Genomic DNA, 27,023 nt, shown 5'->3' with positions numbered 1-27,023 from the left:
GGGAGAGAATCGTGTATGCCTCCTTGAGTGACTCCTAGAAGGAAAGGTAGCCTATAAATGTAGTAAACAAATGACTGGTTCGTAACATGATGCCGGCGCCACCCATGCGTCATGACAGCATTGCCTTCAGGGTCACCACCGCCGTGGATGTCTGCAGTGCAAAAGAAAAGCACACCTACACACATGTCGCCAGATGTGTAGATGAGGCATAAGACCATAAGGTGAGCCTGCTGGGTCAGGCCACTGGCCCATCTAGTCCAGCATCCTGTTCTCACAGTGGCCAACCAGATTTGGTCCAGTCTGGCCAGTCTACAACTGAACCTTCCACCTTAGCAGGAGGGGGCGGGGGAAGGCCTGGAGGGTGCAGATGCTGTCAGAGCTGTTGCACAGGACACAAAATATGCAGACCGTTGAGGTTGCTCACCCATCATTCACCTCTCTGGGTACCTTTCGGCAGACAGCTGTGCTTTCTGTTTGTGAAGAATTAAGTTGAGATTTGTCAGCTGACGGGGCGGGCCTTCCCTGTTCGAGGAAGTCTCCTCAAGGCCATCCGACAGTCTCACTGCTGCTGCCTGCTCAGCCAACCTGCTTCTTCTTTCTCTCCTCAGTGTCAGGAGGTCCGCCGGGGCTGTTCATATGAGCCACGAAACATCAGGGACCACGGTGAGTGACATGAGCTTTTTTTTTGGTGGGGTTCCTTAACACCGAGGCGCTCCGGAGCAAGGGATAGAGACAGGACTATTTTTGGAACAAGACTCCTGTACATTTGTTTTCCTTTTTTGAAAAAAACACATAACATTCATTTTTCCTCCTGAACGCGTTGTGACAAGCAAGAAGGGTTGAGTCACTGGGGAGATAAAAAATAACTAAATTGGGGAAGTGCGTGTCTGCGGGGAAAGATCAGGGAAACTTTATCCCCAGAAACTAGACTTTTAAGTCAGGGCTTTGTGCAACACACGAAGTCGCCTTTGAGAGAAGAACAGCACCTCTGGGCATGGGCAAAGTGCATCATCCTCCCTCACTGAGTAACTCGCAAACAGGCCTCAAAACATTTGAGGCTGGGTGCAAGGGAACGAATGCTTCAAATACAAGTTTCAAGCTTCGACATCTCTTGCTTGTCAGAACTGAACATTGCCACAAAATTAGCATGAATGGTAATTTAAAAACAAACAAACTCTAGGGTATATCCTGGATCCTTTAAGGCAAGGCAAGGCGCAGACAGACTATAGAGAAGAAAACTTTTACTAGAGGGCACGTCCAGGGCTGTGAGCATTCTGCCACAACACCATCCAAACACAGAAAATGGTGTGTGGGGGGCAGGATTCAATGCCCTGCTTCCTTTGGAAACAACAAAGCAAGAACAGGCAAGGTTCTAGTCCTTAAGGCTTGAAAATGAGGGTGCACAAAGATGCATGGGTGAGATGCAGATTAATTTTTTCATATTTCTAAGGTCTTTAGCAAAGAGACGGCTGTGGTCTTCCAATGTGAGGGTAGCTTGTATCAACCCTATAAAAACTGCCTTGCTGAATAAGACTGTCTTGATCCGTATCCTAGTTTCCAACACTGAACAGCCAGACATCTCCCTTAGGAAGTTCACAAGCTTTTTTTTGGGGGGGGAAGGTTTTTTTTGGGGGGGAGATGCTGAAATACAATGGCCTGCCCCTATTTGTCCCTGGTATCTAGTGTTCAAAAGGTAACCTGCCCCTATACACAGAGGGTCCATTTGGTTGTCTTGTTGATTGATGCTGCCTCTCCGTGAATTTGTGTAACCTTTCTTAAAAAGCAGTCCAACCTCACAACGGCCAATCGCTCCATCATGTGGCAGGAAGTTCCACAGGTCATGTATGAAGTTGTCCAGTATGCCTCCTGCCAATCAAATTCATTCAGTAAACCCTTAATTCTTCACTTAACAAGACAGGGAGGAGAGGCAAGTCTCTCTTCTCCCTTCTTCCCCCACCCCCAGTTCATGATTTCACAAACTTCGATCGCATTTCCCCTTTGAGGTCTCCCAAGTTCCGCATTTTCTGCTCAAGATGGCGGAAGCGTGCAAAGAAAATGCACAATTTGCTTCACATGCCGTATGTCCTTGCTTCCGCACCATGAGCATGTGTGTGTGTGTGTGAGGGGGGAGACAGCCAGAAAATGGGGCCTTTGCTTTGTGTAATTTATGCTACTACTAGAGCTGCATGACACACCCCATATCATGGAGCGGAAAGGACATACAAGTTGCCTGCCTAAACCGGTTGGATTTCTGCCTGCTATGCAGCGATCGGAAGCAGAGGCGCCTGGTCAGGATAGACAGGAAAAGTGGCAAATCTAAAGGATGGAGGAAATGACTCTCCTTGCAGATGTGTCTTCTGGGTGTTTGTGTCCGCAACATGCAGTTGCGGGTGTTTATTTCTGTTCCCGGCAATTAAGACACATTCATTCATTATTAGCGTCTCATGTGGAATTTGGCCTCGGAGCCAGGAAGCCATTAAAAACACAAGGCTAAACTGCAGCTCGCAAGCTAACTAATTAATATCCTCCCTCCCAAAACAGAGCGATCCTTAAAAGACACAGGATATGTAAGGTGCAAGGTTGTATCTGGAGGAGAGACTTTTTTTTAATGTCTGTGTGTTTGCACCATCAGTGTAAAGATCTAGAAGAGAGAAAGCTGCCTTATACTGAGTCAGGCCTTTGGTCCATTTATCTCAGTATTGTCTGCACTGACCAGCAGCAACTCCGCAGGGTTTCAGGCAGGGGATATTCCTAGGCCAACCTGGACATGCTGCCGGGGATGGAACGTGGGGCCTTTTCAGCAAACATGATCTTAACTCTGTCTTTTCCCGGGGCTTAAGACTGTCTCGCTCAAGGCGCTCATCCCATCCGTCTTTTCAAGAAAGAAAAGAAAGAAAAAATTGCAGGAACAGTAAAAGATCAGAGCAGCAGGGTCAAGCGGATCCATTCTATGCCCCCAGACTCCGCCACCTTGAAGCTCTGAGACTGACTTCAGGAAGAACTGAGGTTGTTAAGTTATGACAAAAGGATCAAAACAGGAAACCCCAATGCATCTGTGGGGGTGGGCAGGCGAGGAGAGCAAGGGAAGGAAACGCTGGTTTAAAAAAAAAAAAATTCCGAGGCTGTGTAAAAGGCGCCTCACAAATCCGCTCGGACAATTTTATTTCAAAAGGGACAGGGGAAGAGAGAGATACTTTGGGCTGTAACTAAAGTTGGGGCAGAAACTGGATTCAGTTCACATTTAAAGTTGAACCGATGTAATCTCCGATTTCCAGCACAATCTGAGGAGCTACACAAAGCCCTCCTTCGAAATTGGCAGACCTCTGCATGCTGCAGTGCAATTCTCTAGCCAAGTAACATTTACAGAAAGGCATCCATGAGGATAAAGTGTACATGCAAACGCATCATCAGTGAAAACGACATACAGAACTGAACTCAGAGGAGATTGCTTTGCCAAAATGTGTTCACTAGATAAAATTGCATGCAAACACATGTACAGTAATACGTCAGTTGGCAAAGTAGACGTGTTCCTGGACAGTACTTCTTTCACAGATACTTTGGTACCAGAGGGAGGAATCACATGGGAAGAATCGGGATAGAGTCCTACACCTGCTCATAGATGGTGGGGGCAGCTTCAACAGGAGCTTTTAAGGGTGCCTACCCAGCACCCACCCACCCCCTCCCGTCCCCTCCCCTCCTTCTCCTCCTCTGAATCGTATTGGATCCTTCCCGCCCCAGCCCTTGGAGAAAGCAAGAGGTCACTGATGCAAACACACCAGCTTGTCAGTTTCACCCTAGCAAAGCAAAGGCTTGAAAATTTATCCATAGCAAAGCAAAGAGACAGGCTAGTCAGTTTCACCTTAAAGCCAAAGGCACAGGCTTGAAAGTTGATGCACAGCTAGTCAGTTTCGCCATTTTAAAAAAGGCTTTGTTAAAAGGAGCTTCCTTCTTGGAGGGTTTGCTAACTGAGGTATTACTGTATAATAGGAGAAAACGTGCACTAAAATGCGGACGTATTTTCATGAGGACTTAAAAACAAAATCATAAACTGCTGTGGAAATGCGGAGAACTGAAGTCACAATAGGACAAATGGGAAACTAAGAGAAACCAAAAGCAAAACAGCCCAAATCCCCCCATTCCTAGCTGTAACCCACACCGGAGGAAGATTTCTGCAAAAGAGGAAAAGGGGAAGCCCGTGTTGTGGTCACAGCGCATGAGGAACGTCATGATCCCATGTTCGCTGAACATCCATCTCACACAGTTGAAGAGGAATGGAGAGGCCGGCAGGGCTTAATCTGTTGCAATTAATTAACTGTTTCAGCCAATGCAAGGAAGACTTGCCTGGCATCTTAAAGCCGAGTGGATCCACTGTGGCATCAGCTTAGGCTCTTGTAAACCTGGATGCGCCTGCACGGTGCATTTAAAACAGTGCCATGTCACTTTAAGCAGGCATGGCTTGCCCTGAAGGGAAGCTTTCCATGGGGCTGCATGCTAGTGGTGAGCAGAGCAATGGGTACAACCTTTTCCTTTGTAACAGTAGGCCACATTCCAAAAAATTCAGAGGTTTCTGTACCTCAATGGAAGGGGGCCTGCTTTACATGCCGAAGGTCCCAGGTTCAATCTCCAATAGCATCTCCAGCTAGGGCTGGGAGAGACTCCCTACCTGAAACCCCAAAAAGCTGCTGCCAGTCAGGGTAGTCAATACTGAGCTAGATGGTCCAATGATCTGACTCAGTATAAAGCAGCCTCCTGTTCAAACCAGTCCTTAATTCAGGCCCACGAGGACTAGAATCTTAATTTTTTTAGGGAAAGGGCCATAGCTCAGCGGTAGAGAACCTGTTTTGCATGCAGAAGGTCCCCAGTTCAGTTCCCAGCACCTCCAGGAAGGGATGAGAAGATTCCTCTGCCTGACAATCTGGAGAACTGCTGCCAGTCAGTGTAGAGAACACTGAGCCAGATGGACTAAGGGTCTGATTTGGGATACGGCAGCTTCTTGGATGCCTAACATGCTTGTCTCCATCCAGGCAAGCAAGAGGCCTCAGCACAGTTGAAGGATACACAACAGCTAGACAAAAGCAGTCAAGGAAGGTTTTGAAGCAAGGCTGGCGAGGGCTGTGACCCGGAGAGGGGAGGAGGAGCCTGGGGAGAGTCCCGAGGGCCCAATAAAGTAGCCTGGAGGGCTGCATTTCCCTTCCTCCAAGGCCTGAAGTTCTGCGTCCCCGCAGTAGCGTAATCACAACATAATCAAATGTGTGTTCTGTTTGTTTATCCAAGCAGCCAAGATGGAGACTTTCAGTTCCCGCAGCTTGGCTATGCAGGCCGAGAAGAAGATCCTCAGCCGGATGGCCAGCAAATCCATGGCCAACATGTTCATTGACGACACCAGCAGCGAGATCTTGGATGAGCTCTACCGGATCTCCAAGGAGTACACCCAGAACCGGGCTGAATCCCAGAAGGTCATCAAGAACCTCATCAAGGTGGCCGTCAAGATCTCCGTCCTCTACCGCAACAACTGCTTCAGCCAGGAGGAGCTGATCTTGGCGGAGGAGTTCAAGCAGAAACTCCACCAGGGTGCCATGACGGCCATCAGCTTCCACGAGGTCGACTTCACCTTCGAGAAACTCGTCCTGGCTGAACTGCTCCGGGAGTGCCGGGACTTGCTGCTGAAACTGGTGGAGAAGCATCTGACACCCAAGTCGCACGGAAGGATCCGCCACGTCTTTGACCATTTTGCCAACACGGAGCTTCTCGCTCTGCTCTACAGCCCGGGGGAACCGTACCAGCCGCGCCTGGAGAAGATCTGCGAGGGGATGAACCGTCTCATTGATGAAGGGAAGTTGTGAAGGCAACTGAGGTCAGTGGCGGCTGGTGGCTCCCTGGTTGTGGGGCAGTGGAATCCGCTGAAGCACCTTGGTCAGCCCCCTGGGAGTTCAGAATAAAACCCAGAATGGATTCCACTGCCCCGGTGACATGGAACCACCATCCGCCACTGACTGAGGTAGAGGAAGATAGGGCGGAAGAAGTGATAGAAAGGAACACACCACGGGCAGGGAAGATGCAAAATGTAACGTTGGCCAAATCCTTTAAACCAATGGGCACCTCAACCAGTAAAGTACACAGCGTTTCATCTCATGGTGTAATACAGATAAGGGCACCTTCTCTGCCATCCGTTTGATGGGCCAGTAGCACCCACAGAATTTGGGGGGGGGGGAAGGTGTGGCTCTTGCAGAAACTCCACCCTTAGAAGCCACACTCCAACCTTCCTTGCTGCAGCTTTGACAGACTGTACGCTCAGCAGCTCACCTCTGCAGCCGGTAAGGACTAGAAACTTCATGGCTGCCGAGAGGGGAATGAAAACGGTGGTTTTCGGAAATGGTGTGCATGCACGCGTGTGTGTGACGGGATACCTCTGACCTGCCACCTCCATTCTAAAGCTCCCTGGGTCGCTACTGAGGAGAAGGATCCTAGTGAGTAGCCACAGTGCTGAGGAGGGTAACATCTGTGGCCCTCCAGATGTCGGTGGAGTGCGGTTCCCAGGAGCCCGCATGGCCGACAGCCAGGGGATGGGAGTTGGTAGCCAAGCAATGGGTGTGATTCTATGCTAAGTAGACCCATTGAAGTTAGTCATGTCTGTTAACTTAGGCTCATTAATTTCAGTGGGTCTGCTCTGAGTAGGATTTGGCTGAGTACAGCCTAGTGTCCGGAGAGCCAAAGGTTCCCCATCGTTGGGTTGCATCCAGTGTTAGTTCTACTCAGACCAGGACCATTGAAACGAACTGATGTGGCTAACCTAATGGACCTAAGACAGCCATGTCAACTCATTTCAATGGGCCTACTTGAAGTACAGCTTACGTTGGATCCCACCCCGTGTTTCATGTTCCAGCCCACCTTCAACTCTGCCTTTCCTCTGAGTCCACCTGTAAGGAGAGCCCGGTGGATGGATCAGGCCAAAGAGGGCCCATCATCTAGTCCAGCCTCCTGTCCCCACAGTGGCCAACCAGATGCCCTGATGGGAAGAAGCCCCCAAGCAGGACCTGAGAGTGACAGCAACTCTCCCCTCCCACAGTTCCCAGCAGCTGGTATTCGGAAGCATCCTGCCTCTGATGCTGGAGGTAGCCCGCAGCCACTGTGCCAAGGAGGAGCCACTGCTAGCCTTATCCTCCACGCATGCTCAGTGCTCTTGGCAGTTCAGTGGCTGGCACCCAGGAGTTTTAATAGGGGTGAGAATGAGCCTAGTGACCTGGCTAGATCTTTTTGGGGCAGCATCAGCCTCTGCGACTACCCAGGACTGGCCAGGATCTGTGGAAATAACAGGAGCCAAGTTACCATACCCCTGCCCTTGGCTATCACCTGCATGACACATTCAAAACAACATGATGCCACTTTAAACAAAGGTTCCTGGGAAATGGACTTTATGAAGGGTGCTGAGGGTCCTTAGGAGACTCCCTATCACCCTCACAGGGCTGCAGCACCCAGAGTGGTTGAACGATCAATCCCTCTTCCCTGGGGACTCTGGGAACCGTGAGGGGAATAGGGGGTCTCCTAACAACTCCCCACACCTGGAAGAAATGAGAGTTCCCAGGATCCTTTGGAGGAAGCCAGGGCTGTTTAAAGTGGCACGATGACACTTGAAATGTAAAGTGCGGAGGAGGCCTGAGTAGCAAAGTCAGCCGGCCACTCCAAGGCTTGGATTCAGGGCCAGTTGTCCATACCCATCAGGGTGGGAAACTTGTGGCTCTTCAGATCTTGTTGGACTACAACTCCCATCAAGGGAGACAATGAGAGGCAAGGGCTTCTTCTTTTTTTTAAGACCCCAAATCCTGAAATTCAACCCCTCTGCTGCCCATTTTTTGTAACCATAAAGAGGCAAAGGAGAAGAAGCCCGTTGCCAAAGTCTAGCAGGAAGCACAGCCTCCAATGGGTGCAGAGGATGGTCTGCGTCTGCTAGGAGCCTACAAAGAGCTGGCAAAGCCACAGGCAGAGGAGACAAGGTCTGCAGAAGGGAGAGTTGGTTTGCTGCAAGGACAGCCGGTCCAGCAACAGTTACAAGATCAGGACCCTGGACAGCTGCCTCAGAGGAGTCAGCTCCCAGAGGTTTTCAGAAACTTGGGCTCAAGATCTCAGTGGCCTTTCCTCTCCCTACTGCTGTTTCGGCTCAGAAAAATTGCACCACAGACTGAAAATGAATAAATAAAAGTTTCTTTTAATAAGACCTGGTTTCAAAGCACAAGTTCCTATAGCTTCTTTGTGACAGCCTGTCACGTCAAACCTGAGAATCTCCTGCAGATTCACCCGGTCCAATCCACTTGTCTAAGGCAGGGAATGGGCAAATCTGTTGATTTCAGTTTTGAATTTCAGTGTGTCATGTTTCCAAGCTTAAATTCAGTTCTTCATATCCACAGATCAGTGTGCAATTAAAAAAAAACTCCTCATGGAAACTCATCCACATTTTAGTGTGCATCTCTCCTCATAATACACATTTTTGCAAGCAATTTTACCAAATTGACACTTTTTCTTTCTTTCTGCAAGCCATTTTCCCCAATATAATGCAGTTTGGCCCATCGTTTTCACAGATATGTGCACGTTTATGAATGCTTTCGTCTAATGTCAATGCATTGGTCCACCTTTACGGGTGAATTCTGAAGGACAGCTGTAGTTCAGTTTGCCTACCATTTCACGAAATGTGAATTAGGTGGGTTTGCATTAAAATGTGAACCAGACCAAATTCCTACCCACCCCATACTCAATCCCTAACCCAGGGTGCTGGTCGACAACTACTTTTGAAATGGGGGGAGGCCAATTTGGAATGGGGGCAACGGCTGAGGAGTGGGCCACACTGGTGGCAATTCAGCCCCCAGCTCATCAGATAGACTGACCCTGTACATGGAGTTTTGGCACATACCCCAGCATGAAGTGCACCCCCCCCCGAGTCCTGGAATGTCATACATCCAGAAAATGTTCTCCCTTCTGAAAAAGAGTGCGAGTTTAAAAAAAAAACAGCCACCCTGCATGTCACATATTCCACCCCCACCCCTTCTTTTTGAATAATTGGTCTGTATGTGCCTCCTACTGAAGGGGAAAAAATTTAGCTCAGATCATTGACTCGTGCAGAGAGGTGGCGGGCACCCTCTGCATTGGGGGAAACCCTATTGCACCCTGGCAAAACCAGAAGGGTGTAATCACACAGAGATGCAACAGGAGTGTGTGGGGGCAATGCATGAATTTATTTGCCATGGGCACCCTGGAAACTCAGGCTGTCGCTTACCACAGTAGATAACCCCACAGAGAGGGGAGTGGGGGAAATGAACAGACGCAGTCGGGCCAAGCACATCGAGCAGAGACAAGTCAGCAAAAACTGCCAGTTGGTTTTAATCACAGGAGTAGGCAGCACAAGAAGCCCCAGAGGCCCCAACAACAAGATCAAAAGTGGGGAGGATTTGCTGGTCTTGGATCGAAATAAAATTTATCTATCTAAGTGGGGGGGGGAGAGAGAGAGAGAGAGAGAGAAAAGGCTTTAGATCCAAGAGGGGTGTGCTACAGCGGCTTGCTTATTCCACCATTGAGTCAAGCGAAAGGTGTCACCCGCCCCTTGCCAAATGGTCAGCCTCTCCTGGAATTCCTCTGGGGGAGGCGGATCCCACAACTCCTCCAGCCCAAAGGCGATTTTTGGGATGGAGAGGGGGTTCCCCACCCCAGTGGTGGCTTGCAATGTCAGTGGGGCAGCGGAACCCGCTCCAGGTTTTCATCCGGACTTTCAAGGAGCTGGCCAAGGTGCGAGGGGTGGGGGGGAACCACAGAAGTCAAGGACACAGAACAAAGAAGACACAGAAAAGTCCATTCAGAATCCAAATCTGGATGGACGAGCAATCGCGATGACTAACACTTCTGACAGCACAGGGACCCCCCCCTCATTGCCCATCTACGGGGTGACTGGAAGGGCCACCCGCCACCTCCCTGACCCCTCCTCCAGAGGGACAGTCCCCTTATGGTTGGTGACAGCAAGGGGGGGACAGACACAGACGGGGGGGGCTCTCACTAATGGTGGTCGACCCAAGGATGGCCGGAGAGGCAGGAGGGATACAGCAGCAATCACAGCTTGAAGATTTCGTCCTCTTGGTCACGGAGGGTGTCAGCATGGGCAATTTTGGTGAGCGGCACGGGGCCCAGGACGGCACGCTGCTGGGCACACAGAGAAGGCTCATTCTGATAGGAGGAGGAGGAGGAGGAGGAGGAAGAGGAGGCGGGCACGTGGCTGGGTCCTGGTTCGTCTCCAGAAACCCTGAAGCAGGAAAGAGAGAAAAAGCAAAGGTTAGAGTTCTGCTGTGGCTGCGGCTTTGGGGTTCGTCCCTTGGAAAAAAGAGTCCTGCTCAATCAGATCTATCAGGCCCAGCTTTCTGTTTCCACTGTGGGTCAGCCACAGACCTCCGGGAAGCCCATGAGCAGATTTTTTTAAAAAATGGATGCTTCAGCTGGGAAATGCTGGTTTACTGTGAAGATTGTTTGGAACCTCCATTTACAAAGACAGTCTATCTCCAACCACCAGGGGCATCCAACTCAGAGAAAACTGTTGCTTTTCCGCCACACTTGGGGGCTTAGCATCCGGCTGACCACTGACTGAAGCGGCATGCTGGACCAGGCAGATCCCACCCACCCACCAGTCAGATCTCATCTTCAGCTCTGTCTCCAATGGAGGAGGCCCATGAAGTGGAAACAGGGACTAGCCTCTTCCCCAACCTAGTCTGCATAAATAGAAGCTCCATGTCCCAGAGCTACCTCTGGGACTACCTCTGATGCCCACATCCAGGGGATTTGGAGCTGGCAACAGCCATTTCCTGCTTGCCCTCAGCATCTGGTCCTCAAGGGGGGAGGGTATACTGCCCCAGAAGATAGGGGCTCTATTAAGCCATCACAGCTAATAGCTGCTAGTCTATCTAAAATCCACAAGCCAAAAAGGCCTCAGTGAGTTCCAGATCTGGGTCAGGAACAGCTTGGGGACAGGAGTTTCCCCATTCCCTCTCAACTCTTTAGAGGCTGAGGTGGCTCTGCCCTCACTCAGTGCCAACTCTGGCCCCTCCAATGCCAGGACGCCCCCCTCCCGAGAGACTACTTTGGTGAAAATTTGGCCCTCAGTGGGGAAAAAAAAGGTTGCCAACTCCTGTTTAAGATTCACAAGACAGCAACCAAATAGAACATTTCATCTGTTTTATTTTGTAAAAGGGACACCCACGAAGCCTGTGTTCGGCCAAGAGGAGGCCCAGAGTTGGATCAGACCCCAAGCCCTCCCCCGCCACCCTCTTCACCACCTGCTAGGCAGGATCACAATGTGCAGCAATAAGAACACCCACACACACCACCTCCTCCTCCTCTTCCTCCTCTTATCACCCAGCAACAGATTCGCCCAAACAATGGAAGCTGGGTGTGTGTGTTGTGTTGTGGGGGGAAGGGAAGGCTAAGAGCAAAAATAGTTCTTAGATTGCTCATACTACCAAGCCAAGCTGCCTGCAAAGATCTGGAAGCGAAATCCAATGGGCATGCAATAACAAAACAACTGGCCAGAATTGAGGTGCTTCACCCTGTCCAAGGGAGTCACAGTTTCAAAACTCCACATGCTCTCAACCCGTTGTCTTGTTATGACATGTGCACTTTTGCAGAAATCCGTTAAAAAACGGACAGGAAATTAGAACTTCTCGCAAGCGCAGGATTCCAGAACTGGGCAGATACCATTTTGGGGCCACTGCGCCCTCTGGCGACCACAGCATTCTTAGCAACCAATTCCCTCTGTGTCCGGGGTGATTCCAAAACTTTTCCCCCCATGGACCACTTTAAAACTGTTGAGGGTCTCGGCGGACCACTTAATGATTTGTCTGCCTGTTGCAGCCATTGTGATGCGTGCTCAGATGCCGTCTGATTTTTAATGGTCTTTTCATCGCTCCTGTCTTTCTTACATTGTATTTTATAGCATTACAATTTGAATCCCGTAGAATTCAAGCTGGTGAATTCAAACTGGTGGTCCACAGACCACAGCTTGGAGACCCTTGCTCTGCATTAAAGCCTTCTTCCCTCTCCCTGAGGATTTTGAATAAGATTTGTTTTTAAGGAAAAACAATCAATACATTTGTTGAGAGTTGGGACTCTCGAGACTGAGATCCAAGACTTCTTTTCAAAGCCTAGAACCTATGAAGGAGGCCTCTAAGCACGTGCAGAGTGCCCATTTTGCTACTTCAAAGCCATAACTAACCTCTTGTTCCAAATTAAGTGTTAGCATCTCCCCATTCAGAAAGGCTGGGATAAGGTCTCCAGCTCTGTAATATGCATTGCAACCCAAACTCCAGCCCATGGGACAGGTTATCAAATTAAAATGTAAAAAGTATGTTGTTATATTAAATTGTTTTGAGTGATTTTAATGTTTTATATAGTTTATATAGCTGGGATCTTATGGTTTAAAAAGAAAAGAAAGAAAATCCCCAGCAGAATAAATATTAAAGCACATCCTCCCAGAACGTTTGTCACTCATCTTCCCCATCTGTGAAATGGGTACAATTGAGGAAGAAAAAACAGTGGCTCAGGTTGTGGTGGAAACCTGAACGGAGGCCTCAGGGAGGAAATAGAAAAGGTGGGCAATCCAGGCAGTGAGGGATGCTTAATCTTTGCAAACTCAGGCAAGGAGAATAATGAAAAAGCTACTTGGGAGCATTTTCACCCTTTGCTTGTAACCCCAGGGGAAAAGAATGCAACTTGCATTGACTATTCCCACAACGCAACTTGGCTCACTCACACCGAGTGTCCTAAATAAGTGGTTCCCCAAACATTTATTTTCCCCCCATGGGCGACTTAAAAACTGCTTGAGGGTCTTAGCAGACCACTCCATAATTTTTCTCCCTGCTGAAGCCGCTGTAATTCCTTAGAGTGACAAGGTAATGCCATAAAATATGGCTTAAGAAACAACAGAAGCAATAAAAAATATAATTAAAAATCAACACAAATATTCAGCGCAATGGATGTGCCATCTCCCGTCTTCGACCACAGATATCATAATGCCGTTGTATAAATCTATGGTGCGGCCGCATTTGGAATACTGTGTACAGTTCTGGTCGCCTCATCTCAAAAAGGATATTATCGAGTTGGAAAAGGTTCAGAAGAGGGCAACCAGAATGATCAAGGGGATGGAGCGACTCCCTTACGAGGAAAGGTTGCAGCATTTGGGGCTTTTTAGTTTAGAGAAAAGGCGGGTCAGAGGAGACATGATAGAAGTGTATAAAATTATGCATGGCATTGAGAAAGTGGATAGAGAAAAGTTCTTCTCCCTCTCTCATAATACTAGAACTCGTGGACATTCAAAGAAGCTGAATGTTGGAAGATTAAGACAGACAAAAGGAAGTACTTCTTTACTCAGCGCATAGTTAAACTATGGAATTTGCTCCCACAAGATGCAGTAATGGCCACCAGCTTGGATGGCTTTAAAAGAAGATTAGACGAATTCATGGAGGACAGGGCTATCAATGGCTACTAGCCATGATGGCTGTGCTCTGCCACCCTAGTCAGAGGCAGCATGCTTCTGAAAACCAGTTGCCGGAAGCCTCAGGAGGGGAGAGTGTTCTTGCACTCGGGTCCTGCTTGCGGGCTTCCCCCAGGCACCTGGTTGGCCACTGTGAGAACAGGATGCTGGACTAGATGGGCCACTGGCCTGATCCAGCAGGCTCTTCTTATGTTCTTATGTTCTTATGATCCACAGGCACGCCACAGACCACCCAAATGAACCTTGCAGACCACTGGTGGTCCACAGTTTGGGAACCCCTGTCCTAACTATAACGGAGAAGGGCCGAAGGTACCTGCTTTGAATGCAGAAGGTCCCCGGTTCAATCCCCAATGATGTCTCCAGCTAGGGCTGGGAGAGACTCCCTATTATTTATTTATTTAATTCATTTCTACCCCGCCTTTCTTTTCATGCTAGAAATGCAAGGCGGCTTACATATGGTTCCCAGGCTGTCTCCCATCCGGGCACTGACCAGACCTGACCCTGCTTAGCTTCAGCAGGGAGCTGGCCTCATGTGCCTTCAGACCATAGCCTGGGACCTACCTGAAACCCTGAAGAGCTGCTGCCTGTCAGTGTAGACAACACTGAGCTAGATGATCCAGTAATCTGACTCTAGGTGTAAGGCGACTTCCTGTTTAAGCCAGCCCTTAATTCAGGCCCATGAGGACTAGAAGCTTTATTTTTTAGGGAAAGGGCCATAGCTCAGTGGCCGAGCACCTGCTCTGCATCCAGGTCCCCTGTTCAGTCTGGCATCTCCAGGTAGGGCGGGAGAGGCAACTGCCTGAAATCCTGGCAGTTCGACTCAGTACAAGGTAGATTCCTAGGTTCTATGTTACGCTTGCCTCAGAGATTCCTGGGTTTGCGACATAACGTAGCTCACTCTGCAGGGGGAGGGGAGGACCTGCCTTGTGGCACCCTTAGGCCTCTACGACCCCACCTGGGACCTACAACAAAGAGGGGGGGAAACAGGAGCACTCACACGCTGCCCCCCTCCCGCAACTTCTTTGTGGCAGCCTGCTTGGAGCGGCGGATCTCAGAGTCCAGTTTGAAGAGGAAGTCGGCAGCAGTGAGATCGTGCTTGGGGGCTGAGCCCAGTGAGGCCCTGTTCTTCCGTGGCTGCTTCTGCTTCTTGCTGGCCTCGGGATGACCAGCTCCTGCCTCTTCTCTCACCTTCCCCTCCTCCTCCCCCTCTTCCTCGTCAAGATTTAATCCGTTGGACAACAATGCCTTGGGTTCAACCGGCACTGGGATGTAGAGAGTCTTTTTGAGGAAGATGGAGTCGTTGGTGTAAAGCCGGTTGGCCCTCTTGATCTGCTCCGTCTGGAAGGGAAGCAACAGGACTGTTAAGACTAGGCTGATTAGACAGATAGACAGACAGATATGCTCAGGATGGAGACGGACAGACATACAGACGGATATGCTCAGGATGGAGACAGACAGACAGACAGATCGATCATTTAACAAAGCTGCTAGCTCTGATGAATGTGAAGATATGCAAAACAAGAGAAATTGTGCAAAGGGGCTCATTTTGCATAATTTGTGCAGGGCGAGGCACTCGGCTTTGACCCCATACAAACTGGGATTGCCCAAGTGCAGCATTTTAAATTTCATAGTGTCAAGAACACACACACACACAGAGGTGCTGGCTAGGAGAGGCGCCAGCTAAGGCTTCTCACTTCTGCTTGGGTGGAAGAGATGTCAACCTCTGGCTTGCAAATTTGCTCAAAGCCTGGCAAGATTTGTAAGTGTTGGGAAATGCCACTGATTCATATTTATTTATTTATTTACTATTTGATTTATATCCTGCCCTTCCTCCCAGCAGAAGCATTCATATCAAGTGCAAGACTCCGCCAAGCCTTTGCGCAAAAAGCATATCATGAACTGCCTTGCCAGATCAGGCCAAAGGCCTGTCTAGTTCTGCATCTACAGCCCGCCCTGTTTCATTTGAGACCTGCTTCCAACCACAACTGCCTTTCGGGAAGCCACGTGTTGGGCTCAAAGGCAACAGCCCTCCTGTAGCAGCTGTTGTCTAAAGGTAGACTGCGTCTGTTCAGGGAGGCTCCATTAGGCACCACGTCTAGCAGCTGTGGTTCAACCATCCTCGGTTTTTACAAATCATCCATGAATTGGTCTAGTCCTTTTTTAGTTTCATGTCATTTGTTATTTGATTTATATCCCGCCCTTCCTCCCAGCAGGAGCCCAGCTATCTGGATGAGAAGCTGTCACCACTTCCTGTGGCAGTGAGTACTCTAAGTTAGTTACACATGGCACAAAGCAATATTTCCCCCTCTTCCCCCTGCCCCCTGCCCTGAACCAACTGCAAAAATGCTCTCTTGTTTTACTTTTTTCCCTTCCCACTGAGTCATTGTTTAAGATCTTTTTTAACGTGATTGTAGCAATTAAATTCGCTGTGCCTAAACACTCAAAAACAGTCACTATGCAGGTGAGAAAGGAATAGTTACTGAAGGTTTTGGACAGCGCTTCAGTTACCCTAGATCAGGGTACAGCAGGGCCACTCGCTGTACCCCAGTTCCCATTTTCTCTGACTGTGATGGGTGATGGGGTCCGGCAACATCTGGACACAGAAGTTTCTCATCCCTGCCCTTAAAGAACCAGGCCTTTTAAGCAGAGACCTTATCCCAATCTGCATCTGTGCTGGAACTGCTTTTTAAAATGTTTTTAACGTTTTTTTTTTTTTAAAGATGTCTTTAGAGATGTTTTAGTTTTTAAGATTTTTAGAGTGTTTTTGTTTGCCACCCTGGGCTCCTACTGAGAGGGAGGGACGGCGGGATATAAATTTCATAAATAATTTTTTTGGGGGAAGAAAATTAAAAGAAGGAATAAAAACAGACACGATGAACACACACACAAATATCGCTTCTGAACATGCACAGCGCCAAATCACAGCCCCCTCGCTTGCTAACTCCAGGCACCCCACAGGCATTCCCCGCTGCATGACACCCTCCGTTTTAAGCACCCCGGGGTGCACCGGACAGACTCACCGTGACCCCATACTTGACTGCCAACCCCTGGAGGGTGTCCCCGGGCTCCAGGCGATGTTCAACCCGCCTCTCCCGCGCCGGCGAGGTAACTGTTTTCACGAGACTGCCGTACGACCGGGTCCTGCTCCCTTGTAGCAACCCAGCCCCACCAGGGGAGCCCTGTTTGGAAGGAGAGGCCATCCTCTAGCCGCTGCCCCCTTACCTTGGGAGCCAACACGCCAGCTTGAGGCCAGCAGGGCGACCTGCAAGGGTAGATCCTAGTGTGGCCACCAACTCCTGCAGCCAAGAGGGCCCATTTCACAGTCAAGCCCCGTCCCGAGCGAGGCTCCGTCCGCTCAGGACCCCTCGCTGCCTTCTTCACACCCCAGATCTAACCCACCTTCTCCCCAAAACTGCCACCTTCCAAAGCCACGGGCTGCTTAGCTGTCACTTTCCAAAGGCTTCCATTGCTGACCTTCCCAAAAATTGGCACCCAAAGGAATCCTCCCTGGGATGCCTCTTCTCCCCCCCCCTTTTCCTCCAGGAGACCCGACGCAAAGGAAATCCCCTCTAAACTATCCAGTGAGCACCCCCTCCCGGGTGCCAGCCTAGCCGCTGTGCATTCTCTGAACAGGCAGTTTAACAGAACCCAGCCTAGTCCTGGCCCCGCCCACCCGCGCAAAGGCTTCTGGGAGATGTAGTTGTTGTGGGGGTGGGAGGGTGAGCCGTCTACCACCGCTCTTTTTATGCACACCTCCACATTGTAATTTGCAAGGTTCTCCTGCACTTTTTAGCTGCAAATTGGCACACACACAGAGAGGCTTAGCTGGGGGGGGGCGGAGGAAGAGAAAATTCTTTAGACTAGGACTACATTTCCCATCAAGCTCCCTTGTTTAGAGGACAATCCCTCTGACACAGGATGATGGGAGTTGTAGTCCTCCAGGGGCAGGGGGAACAAAGGCGCACTCCTCAGTGGATTGTGCCCGTGTTGCATTTTGGGAAATTATGCCCTATGGCATGCTGGGAATTGCAGTCCAGCCAGTTTCTTTTTGTGTGTGTGTTTGCCAGATTCTCAACGTGGATGAAATGGGAAACGATTTCCAGAGGGAAAGGGTAGCGCTGGAAGATTGCCATCCTTTACACGCTTACTTGGGAGTAAGCCTGCTTTCAGTCACCCAGGGCTGGATTCAGCTAATTCCTCAAGAAGAGAATAAATAAACAATAAAATAAAACAGACCCCTCGAAATTAATAGACCTAAGTTAGCCACGTTGATTACTTTCAGTGGGTCTGCTCTGAGTAGGACTGAGAGAGGCTAACAATCCCCCAGGCTTTTTAACACAGCACTAGACCTACAGAAATCAACGGGCATGGCGAATTTTAGGCTTTCAATGGTTTGCTCCAAGTAAGATTTAGTTAGTGGGATGTACCTCTTCGTTGTTATTAATTAAATTAATTTAATAAGCAATAAACACCAGTAAACATTTCCTGGGCAGCTTGCAACAAAATAGTAAAAACACAATAATAATAATTGAAAGCCAACAATATATAGTAAAAAAAAAGAGGGGGGGAGACCCGTTGCATAGAGAGGCAGCATTTGCAACCCAGATTTAAAATGCACTTCAAAAATCAGCATGTATTTTAAAAGTCTTCCCCTGACTTGCTGGCATTTTAAGCATTCCCCCCACCCCTTACGTCTACTTTTGCAGATTTTGAGCTGGAAACCGTGACGCATGATGGGAAGTGGAGTCCTATTCGCACTCCGTCCATCCCCGTAGGCCTGCTTGGAAAATATAGTCACTGAGGCCTGATTGGTTGGGAGATGGAAGCCCTGGAAGCCGAGTGCATGCTGGGAGGTGTAGTCCTTGAGGCGCCACCGTACCAAAACAGGAAGTGGGTAGAGGAGTTCTGTCCCTTTTTCAGTTTTGGGGTCTCAAGGAGTGAAGGAGGGGGAGCATGTCTTTCAAGAGGGAGGGAGACGACCCCAGTCAGCTGAATGTCCTCAAGGTGAGTGGAGGGGGGCGGAATCAGTGGAGATCAAATTAGATTCAGGGGGTGACCCCCCAAAAAACACAACCACCTTTCAGCATTTTGCCAGGACTCCAAAAGGCGCTGAGGTTCATATGTAAGCTTCCAGCTCCATATACTCAGGAGCAAACCAGCCCTCTGCACATGCACAGTGTGCACTCTGCACGTGATCCCAGTCCTGGACATATCTGTAGAGTAAGCAGCCCGCACTGCAAATCCTCCCTGCTCTAGAATCCTCTCATACCCCCCCCTTCAGAGACCCCCTGTTCTGTGAAACCTGTGGGCTCAGCCCCCAAGTTCCTCTATCCTGCTGTAACTCTGCCTGCAACTAGGACTGCATGTCTACCGTGAGAACAAACGGATTTTTTCTTTTTTCTTCTTTTCGTTTCCAGAAAAGAAGAGTTGCTGATCTTTTGGCCAATTACATTCCTGAAGACGAAGCTTTGCTCCTGAGGGATGGCAGGTCAGAGCTACAGAATGCAATGCTGTTGTTAAGCCACTTCGATCGTGCAGAGTCTGTGTACGGCTAATGACTCGCAATTAGAGCAAGCTGTGCACTCTGCACATTCTCCCAGCCCAAGAGCACTGGGCTAGCATGATGGCAAAGAGGAAGGACCCCAGTTTGACTCTGGCCTCTGAACGGCAAACTCACGAGACAGCCTTAAAGCAAGCCAGTCTCTTCCTCATTGCAATGTGGAAATAGTATTCCTGACCAGCCTTACAAGGCTGTTGTGAGGATGGCAAAAATATAAGGTATGGGAAGGACTTGAATCAAAGCAGCATACAATTCCTAAATTCTAATATGCTGCCCTGGGCTCCTGCTGGGAGGAAGGGCAGGATATAAATCAAATAGTAAATAAATAATGTGATCAGAATTCCCACATACACAGAGCTGGCCCCGCTGTAACTTGTTGTCAATTTGAGTTAGCCTATGGAGAGGAGGGCAATGTGATTCCTAAAATAATTATTATTTCTATTTATACCCCATTTGGCATCCAAGACTGGGACCCAAAGCAGCTTAAAGAGTTGTTTGAATGTGTGTGTGTTTAAGAGAGATTTTTAAAAAAGGACAGGTAATTATTACAGAAATTGGGTCTGTAAAAAATGAGTTATGGATTCTCGAGAAAGAGAACAGATAAACCTTTTTCTTCCTTCTTGCGTAACTCTAGAACTTGGTGGCATCCAGTGAATCAACGCTGGAAGATTCAGGACAGACAAGAGACAGCCTTCACACAGCAGCACATAGTTAAACTCTGGAATTCGCTCCCACGGGAGGCAGTGATGGCCACCAGCTTGGATGGCTTTAAAGAGGATTAGACAAATTCAGGGAGGGGGGGAAGGCTATCCATGGCTACTAGCCACGGTGGCTATGCTCTGTCTATATGATCAGAGGTAATGTGTTTCTGAATAGCAGTCACTGAAAACCACGGGAAGGGAGATTGCTCTTGAGCTCAGATCCTGCTTGCCATAGGCACATGGCTGGCCACCATGGGAAAAGGATGCTGGACCAGATGGTGCCACTGGCCTAATGCAGCTACAGGGCTCTTCTGATGCTTTTAGGTTAAAAATTTGCTTTCACTGATCAAGCACGTTGATCTCTGTTGGTTATACTCCTGAAGGCATGGGACTGTACCACAGTGGTCGAGCCCCTGCTGTGCATGTAAACAATCCCAGGTGAAACCCTTGGTATCTCCAGTTTAAAGGCACTCAAGCGATGGGAGTCCAGTAACATCTAGAGGGCACCAGGTTGGGGAAGTCTGAAATGGACTGTGCTGGCCTACATGAGCCAACAGCCTTACCTTGCTATGAGGTTACTCAGCTCCACATGCGTTCTTTTTGCGTGTTCCTCCCCTTTGGCAGATACGCCTGCGCTGTCTGCTTCCACAGGCCGGTTTTTGACACTCTTGACATGCTCACCGTCCACCGCTCTGGAAAGAAGCATCTAATTGGTAAGTCTGCCGAGGCTTTGCTTGAAGCCTCAGCATCCCCAAACTGCCTGGGGATTCGAACACAGACAACTCTGTGCTACTCTGCTGTTTCCCTCTCTTACTTTGTGATAGGTTTGCAGAAGTTCTACGGGAAGAAGCGTTCGCTGGAGAGGGAAGTTCAGAAGCGCCACCACCAGGAGTACCTCCAAGCGGAAGACGCTGGCGCCCAGGTTGGTCTGGGTGCTCTTCAGCGCCTCTTAATGGCTAAGGCTAGTGTTGCAGCCTCAGCATGCGCTGAGGAGTCTTACCCTGCGACCCTATGCATGTGAGTCTCACTGATTTCAGGGAGACTTTACTCCCAAGTAAGTGCATGTCAGATAGCAAGCTTAGCATGAAGAACACCATTCAGGTTGCCAAGTTCCCCACCCCCCCAGTGCTTTTCAGAACTGTATTTTTATAATAAATAAATAAGGACCGAACGTTTAGGGTTATTGGCCCGGTTCTCCAGAAGGCTCTTCCAGTAGAGATAACAACTGGCGCCTTCTATTTTAATCTTCTAATGTTTGCCAGGGTGGTGTAGTGGTTAAGGTGTTGGACTATGACCTGGGAGACCAGGGTTCGAATCCCCACGTAGCCATGAAGCTCACTGGGTGACCTTGGGCCAGTCACTGCCTCTCAGCCTCATGAAAATCGCCATAAATCAGAACCGACTTGAGGGCAGTACATTTACATTTTAATGTTCACAGAAAACTTTTCTGTGCCGTCGAGTTTGTGCAGGCAGTTGAATCAGCTGATGATCTGTGACTTTAATTTTTACGTATATATTGGTTGTAAACCACTTGTGAAATTGTGGTATACCTGTATTTTTATAAAGTAAGTAAATAAATGATGTACTGCAGAAACCCACTTAAGACCATCTCCACACCATGCATTTAAAGCACTATGATCCCACTTTAAATGTCCGTGGCTTCCCCTCACCCACTCAGAGAATCCTGGGAAGTGTAGTTTGTTAAGGGTGCTGAGAGTTGTTAGGAGACCCCCTCACAGAGCTGCAATTCCTAGAGTGGTTTAACAATCAGTCCCTCTCCCCAGAAAACTGAGTGTTCCCAGAGTTCCCTGGGAGCTCTGTTAAACCATTCTGGGAACTGTAGTTCTGTGAAAGGAAATAGGGGGTCACCTAACAACTCTAAACACCCGTAACAAACTATAGTTCCCAGGATTCTTTGGGGGAAGCCATGACTGTGGTATAATGCTGCTTTAAATGTATGTTGCGGATGTAGCCTAAGTCTCGCTTTTCCTATAATGCAAAGAATGTATTTGGATTTGAAATTTTGTTTTTTATATGCGAAATTGTTTTGGTTTTATGTATGGAATCGTTTTATATACGTATCTAGTGTTGATGTTTTTCTTGCCAAATTGCTTCAGGGTCTTTTATTAGGAAGCGATTCATAACTGGAAATAAATCAATCGATCAACGCTGTTTCTTTAGGCAGCTCCAGGCCCTGCGCCTTTGCTTGTGCAGACCAGGAAGATTGCGCAGAATGCTTTGCTGAAAACCGTCCCTTATAACAGCTGCTGCCGGCGCAACAGGTGACGGGCTTACTCGCAAACCATGCCCCCATGAACATTGAGGCGGATGGTGTCCATGTTCCCTGTTTGCTGGGGAGCTGGGCAGGGTGGCCGGTGAGAGAGACGGCTGCTCCTACAGTTAAGTTTCTACTACGCCGGATTGTGTGATTTGTTTGGCACAGGGAGACAGGAAGTGACATGGGCCCCAGTACCTCACGGACAGATGCTGGCTCCATAGAAGCTGACAGAAAGGAGCTGTCAAAACTGAGGAATCCAGCACAGGCAGGCGAGGATAGACCCTTTGGCCCAGAAACCACTTCTTCTGCAGATTTGCCTGGGTCTGCAACCACCACGTCAGGTAGAAAACTGCTTTCTAGAACTGTTTGGGCTTAGGGTCGTGATGCTTCCGTGTTGGGGTAAGGCCATAACTCAGTGGTTGAGCGATGTTTGGCTTGCAAAAGGCCCCAGGTTCAGGTCCTGACATCTCCAGGTAAGACAAGGAATGTCCCGTGCCTGAAACTTCAGCACGGTGTCACAGTGGCCAGTGCTGCAGAGGACCTGAGGTCTCCCTTAAACAGTGCTTTTCCCCTCTTGCTGTTCCTCGTGCAGCTGCAGGTCAAAAATGGCAGGTTTCTCAAGCAACAGTCTATGACCTTCTTCTGGTCTACACTGTCAAAGCAATTCAGGAGTGAGAGATGGGCCTGCAGTGTATGTACAATTCTCTTGTCCATGTTGTCAAGTTCGATCACTGTGCTCTGCAGGTGAGGGCCTCCTGCAGATACCATCTTATCGTGAGGTCCATTCCGCACAACATAGGAAGCGGGCCTTTAGTGTGGCGGCACCGACCCTGTGGAATTCCCTCACCTTAAATATTAGACAGGCGCCATCTCTGTTATCTTTTCAGCGCATACAGAAGACCTTCCTCTTTCAACAAGCCTTTTAAGTAGAGACCTTATCCCAGTCTGCGTCTGTGTTGGAATTGCTTTTTAATATATCTTTAAACCTTTTTTAAAAAACAGTATGTTTTTAACCTTTTTTTCTTTTCTTTTTTAAGATGTCTTCAACGCTTAAAAAAAAAAAGTGTTTAAAGATGTTTTGTTTTAATGTATTTTAAAGTCTGATTTTATGATGTTTTAAAGTGTTTTTAGTGCTTTTGTTTGCCGCCCTGGGCTCCTGCTGGGAGGAAGGGCGGGATATAAATCAAATACTAAATACTAAATAAATAAATAAGTTGACAGGATTTTACCAATGCCACCCCCATCAGAGCTGTCAGTAAACAAGAAGGCTGCTCTTAACCGTCAATCTTTCTCGATTTCAGAATCGTTGAAAAGATCTGCTCCAGGGAAGGAGCGCAGCCGTAAAGGGAAGGCCCCTCATGTTGGGACGCCTTCTTCCGAGCTTGGTGACCTCACCGCAGAGAAGCGACGCACTTTGGAACACTATCTGCGGCTGAAAAGGTAGGCAGGCAGCTGGAATCTAAAACCATCAAGGAACCAATGTTGCTTGCTTCCACTCTAGCCCTTTTCTCTGAAATTGCAGTCCCTTCTTTGCTCACTTTTGACAGGAAATCCAGACAACACTGTTGTCATATGGCTGCACTCCATTTTTGGGTGTGTGTGTGTGTCAGGTTTTACTATAAAATGCAATGGCAATACATCCCTTCCAGCGCAGATACAGGCAAGGGACTATTTTATTGTTTTTTGTCTCTATATAGTACTGGAAAGAAAGGAGAGGGGAAATGAAAGCAAATGAGTAACATAAAGCCTCACCACCACCAGCAGTGAATAGAAGCTGACTAATTAAAGAGTAATTCATCAGTAAGCCCCTCCCCCCAACCCGCCAGCCATGCTGAGCAGGAAGCAATAAAATGCACTGGACCTCCTCAGCAGTTTGGGGAGGAGCTGTAATTCAGTGGCATCTCTAGGAAGAGCTGAAATCCTGGAGAGCTGCTGCCAGTCAGTGTAGACAAGACTACGCTAGATGAACCAAGTATTTGTCAACTTACTGCATTCCTATTTAAATCAGTCCTTTATTCAGAATCATGAGGACTGGAATCTTATTTTCCTTTTAAGGGAAGGGCCATAATTCAGTGGCTGAGCACCTGCTCTGCGCACAGAAGGTCCCAGGTTCAATCCCCGGCATCTTCAGGTAGGGTTAAGTCCCCTGCCTGAAACTCTAGAGAATCACTGTTAGCACAGACAGCACCAAGCTAGATGGACCAAGAGTCTGATTCAGTATTAGACAGCTTCTTCATATGTTCTGAACAGGAAGCTTTTAATTAATATTGCAGAGCATACAATATAACAGCTGTGGAGTCAGACAGTGCTGGTTGATAATACACTGTGTAAGTGTGCATAGATCTGTTGTTTCAGGAAAGCAAGCTCCTCCCCCCCCTTCTAAGATGTGTTTATTTCCTTCCCTTTTCTGGTAGCTCTGGTTGGGTCCAAGATGGTTCTGGCAAGTGGGTGAAAGACGAGAATGTGGAATTTGACTCTGATGAAGAGGAGCCGCCGGCCCTGACTCCATCTTGACAACATCGTTCCCTCCTTCCCAAGGGGAACAAAGTGGATGTGGCTGCCTTGTGATAGGCTGTGCCCTTGGAAATGTGTCACTGGCTGGACACTAAGAGATGATGCATGCAGGAGCAAACATCTTTGTCATATACACAGAATGGTTTTAATAATAAAAAAATAGGAGTACAGATTAGTGTTGGGTTACTCCCTCTGTTGGGTTCTTTAATTTTGCTTCACTGTCCTCTAGAGCCTGCCTTTCACAAAGACCCTGTGAGGTTGGCCCATCTAGCTCACTATTCCCTACCCTGACTGGCAGCAGCTCTCCAGGGCTCCAAACAGGGAGTCTTTTCCCAGCCCTACCTGGAGAGGCCATCGGGGCTTGAACCTGGGACCTTCTGCATGCAAAGCAGGTGCTGTGCCACTGAGCCACAGCCCTTGCCCTAAAAATGAAGTAAGATTCCAGTCCTCATAGTTCTGAACAAAGGGCTGACTTAAATAGGAATATAGGAAGGTGCCTCATATTGAGTCAGACCCCAGTTCATCTAGCTCAGTACTGCCTACACTGACTGGCAGCAGCGGCTCTCCAGGGTTTCAGGCAGGGAGGTCTCTCCCAGCACTACCTGGAGATGCCACTGGGGGTTGAACCTGGGACCTTCCGCATTCAAAGGATGTGCTCTGCCATTGAGCTATGTGGCCCTTCCCCATGCAATGCATCACAATACGGGGGCAGGTGGAGTGTGACCCCCCCAGTGCATCATGGGCTGCCAAGGACGGCCCGTATGTTCTCGGTCTGGCGAAGGGCCCTCTGCACGCGTCAGCTCTGAACACCCCCCCTTGCCCCGCTGCCCTTTTGAGATGGAACGTTTCCATTGCCCGCTTGCGTAAACTTCAGGGCTGGTGACTTTTTTTTTCACCCCACCCCCCCAAACAGCTGTCCGTGTCAACCACGGAGGATGAGCCACCGGAGCTGAGGCCTGCTGGTTGACAGGCGCGTGTGGCGCGCTGACTGGGTGCATGTGACCCCTTCAGGCTGAAGAGCCAAGGGAAGCCCCTAATTTAAGACTGGGCTGCCTTCCTCTCCTCCTCCTTGCCGGACTGGTTCCAAGATTTCATGCAACCTGATCCGTTGTGGTGTCCCATTTCGTCTGCTGATATCAGCGGGCAGTATAAATACATCAGGGGAAGTGGGGGGGATTCTTCTCTTTCTCTCCCCCCCCAAAAAAACCCCCCTCTCTCTCTCTATACCACCTGCTTGGAATAATTATCCATAAAGTGGCAGCCTCCTTACAAGATTCCTAGTGGAGCTCTTACTTGAGGCTGCCTGTGCTTCCTATTATTTTAAAGCACTTCCATCTGGGTTTTTTTACGTATCGGAGTGCATGGAAAGCCGAATTCTGACTTTCAATAAAGGGTGTGGCATTTGCAATACACTTTGAATGCTTTGTTCTGTTCTATTTATTTATTCAGGGTGGAATAGTCGCTCCTTCTCATCTTCCCAACCTATTTTATCCTCACAACAACCCTGTGAGGTATGTTAGGCCAAGAGAGGGAGGGAGCAGCAGCTGTCCCAAGGTCACCCAGGGAGCTTTGTGACTGAGCGGAGAGTTGAAGTTAGGTCTTCCTGGTTGAATTCTTAACCGCTCCGCCACACTGGTTCTTAAGGAGAGGACCTAAATCCTGCCCCTAAACAATGGAAATCCTACCCGTGCCCCCACATTGCCAGCCTCTGGGAGCGCCCCCATCATTTTAGGCTGTTTTCTCAGTCATAAGGGCTAGAAACTTGATCTTCTCCATTTGTTGAATTCATCATACTTTATTTATTTATTTATTTATTTATTTATGAGATTTGTTAGACGCCCATCTGGCAGAGGTTAATCTGCCACTCTGGGCGACTTACAACCAAACACAAGTACATTCCATATAGACATAATCAAAATCCTAAAAATTAGAGATTAAAAGCTTTAACTATAAATTTCTACAAAACACTGTCTATGATTGGATATTAGTAATGGTGAGAAATGTCTGAAAGAGAAAGGGAAACCCAAGTTCAGATTCCCCCTTCAGCAATGAAACTCCCATGGGGACCTGGCAGCTCAACCTACCTCACAGTTGTTGTGAGATTATCTTCGCGTATATCACCCTCAGCATTGTCGTATCATCAATCGGCTTCTGCTTAAGCCTTCCTCTTCCTCAAAGGAGCAAGTTGGGTGACCATAAGCCCTCTTAATTTAGTTCAGCAACACTGGTCTAGAACCCTCAGAATGTTCTAGAAAAAAAGGATGCCCCCTTTCCCCCTCTCGGTTATCCTCATTTCCATATTGCTTCTGCCACCACCTGTCCCTCACAGCCCTTGTGCCCTCATTTATCATTCCTAGGGTTTCCCCTCATATCTGCCTTGTCTGAGGTAAATCGTGCTGCCATATATAACCTTTCCCTTTCCCCTTTTTATAACAAAACATAGTTCGCCACAGG

The 27,023-nt window shown here is 48.7% G+C and overlaps 3 protein-coding genes across 4 annotated transcripts; 2 read left to right on the top strand and 1 right to left on the bottom strand.

Annotated features, from left to right (window-relative positions):
• Positions 1-507: 507 nt before the first annotated feature.
• On the top strand, positions 508-8,210 carry TNFAIP8L2 (TNF alpha induced protein 8 like 2). 2 transcript variants are annotated; one of them, XM_061605727.1, is made up of 2 exons: positions 508-663; positions 5,275-8,210. In XM_061605727.1, exon 2 carries the CDS (start codon positions 5,283-5,285, stop codon positions 5,841-5,843), a length of 561 nt encoding a protein of 186 aa, XP_061461711.1. In that variant the 5' UTR covers positions 508-663; positions 5,275-5,282; the 3' UTR covers positions 5,844-8,210. The 2 variants fall into 2 exon arrangements, with proteins under 2 accessions (XP_061461711.1, XP_061461709.1); XM_061605725.1 differs by having other exon boundaries at positions 580-663; positions 5,278-8,210.
• Positions 8,211-8,218: 8 nt separating this feature from the next.
• LYSMD1 (LysM domain containing 1) lies at positions 8,219-16,826 on the bottom strand. Its single transcript, XM_061605724.1, has 3 exons — positions 16,537-16,826; positions 14,514-14,854; positions 8,219-10,279 (listed from the first exon to the last, which is right to left on the bottom strand). Exons 1-3 carry the CDS (start codon positions 16,714-16,716, stop codon positions 10,090-10,092), a joined length of 711 nt encoding a protein of 236 aa, XP_061461708.1. The 5' UTR covers positions 16,717-16,826; the 3' UTR covers positions 8,219-10,089.
• A 1,531-nt stretch (positions 16,827-18,357) lies between these two features.
• SCNM1 (sodium channel modifier 1) lies at positions 18,358-24,739 on the top strand. Its single transcript, XM_061605723.1, has 8 exons — positions 18,358-18,520; positions 18,934-19,004; positions 20,402-20,490; positions 20,602-20,699; positions 21,959-22,059; positions 22,221-22,396; positions 23,357-23,495; positions 24,470-24,739. Exons 1-8 carry the CDS (start codon positions 18,470-18,472, stop codon positions 24,567-24,569), a joined length of 825 nt encoding a protein of 274 aa, XP_061461707.1. The 5' UTR covers positions 18,358-18,469; the 3' UTR covers positions 24,570-24,739.
• Positions 24,740-27,023: the final 2,284 nt, after the last annotated feature.

The sequence above is a fragment of the Rhineura floridana genome, chromosome 22 (genome assembly GCF_030035675.1).
Source record: "Rhineura floridana isolate rRhiFlo1 chromosome 22, rRhiFlo1.hap2, whole genome shotgun sequence".
In the NCBI taxonomy this organism is placed as follows: domain Eukaryota; kingdom Metazoa; phylum Chordata; class Lepidosauria; order Squamata; family Rhineuridae; genus Rhineura; species Rhineura floridana.
The sequence above is the reverse complement of the archived record's forward strand: the minus strand, read 5'-3'. Positions and strand labels throughout refer to the sequence as shown.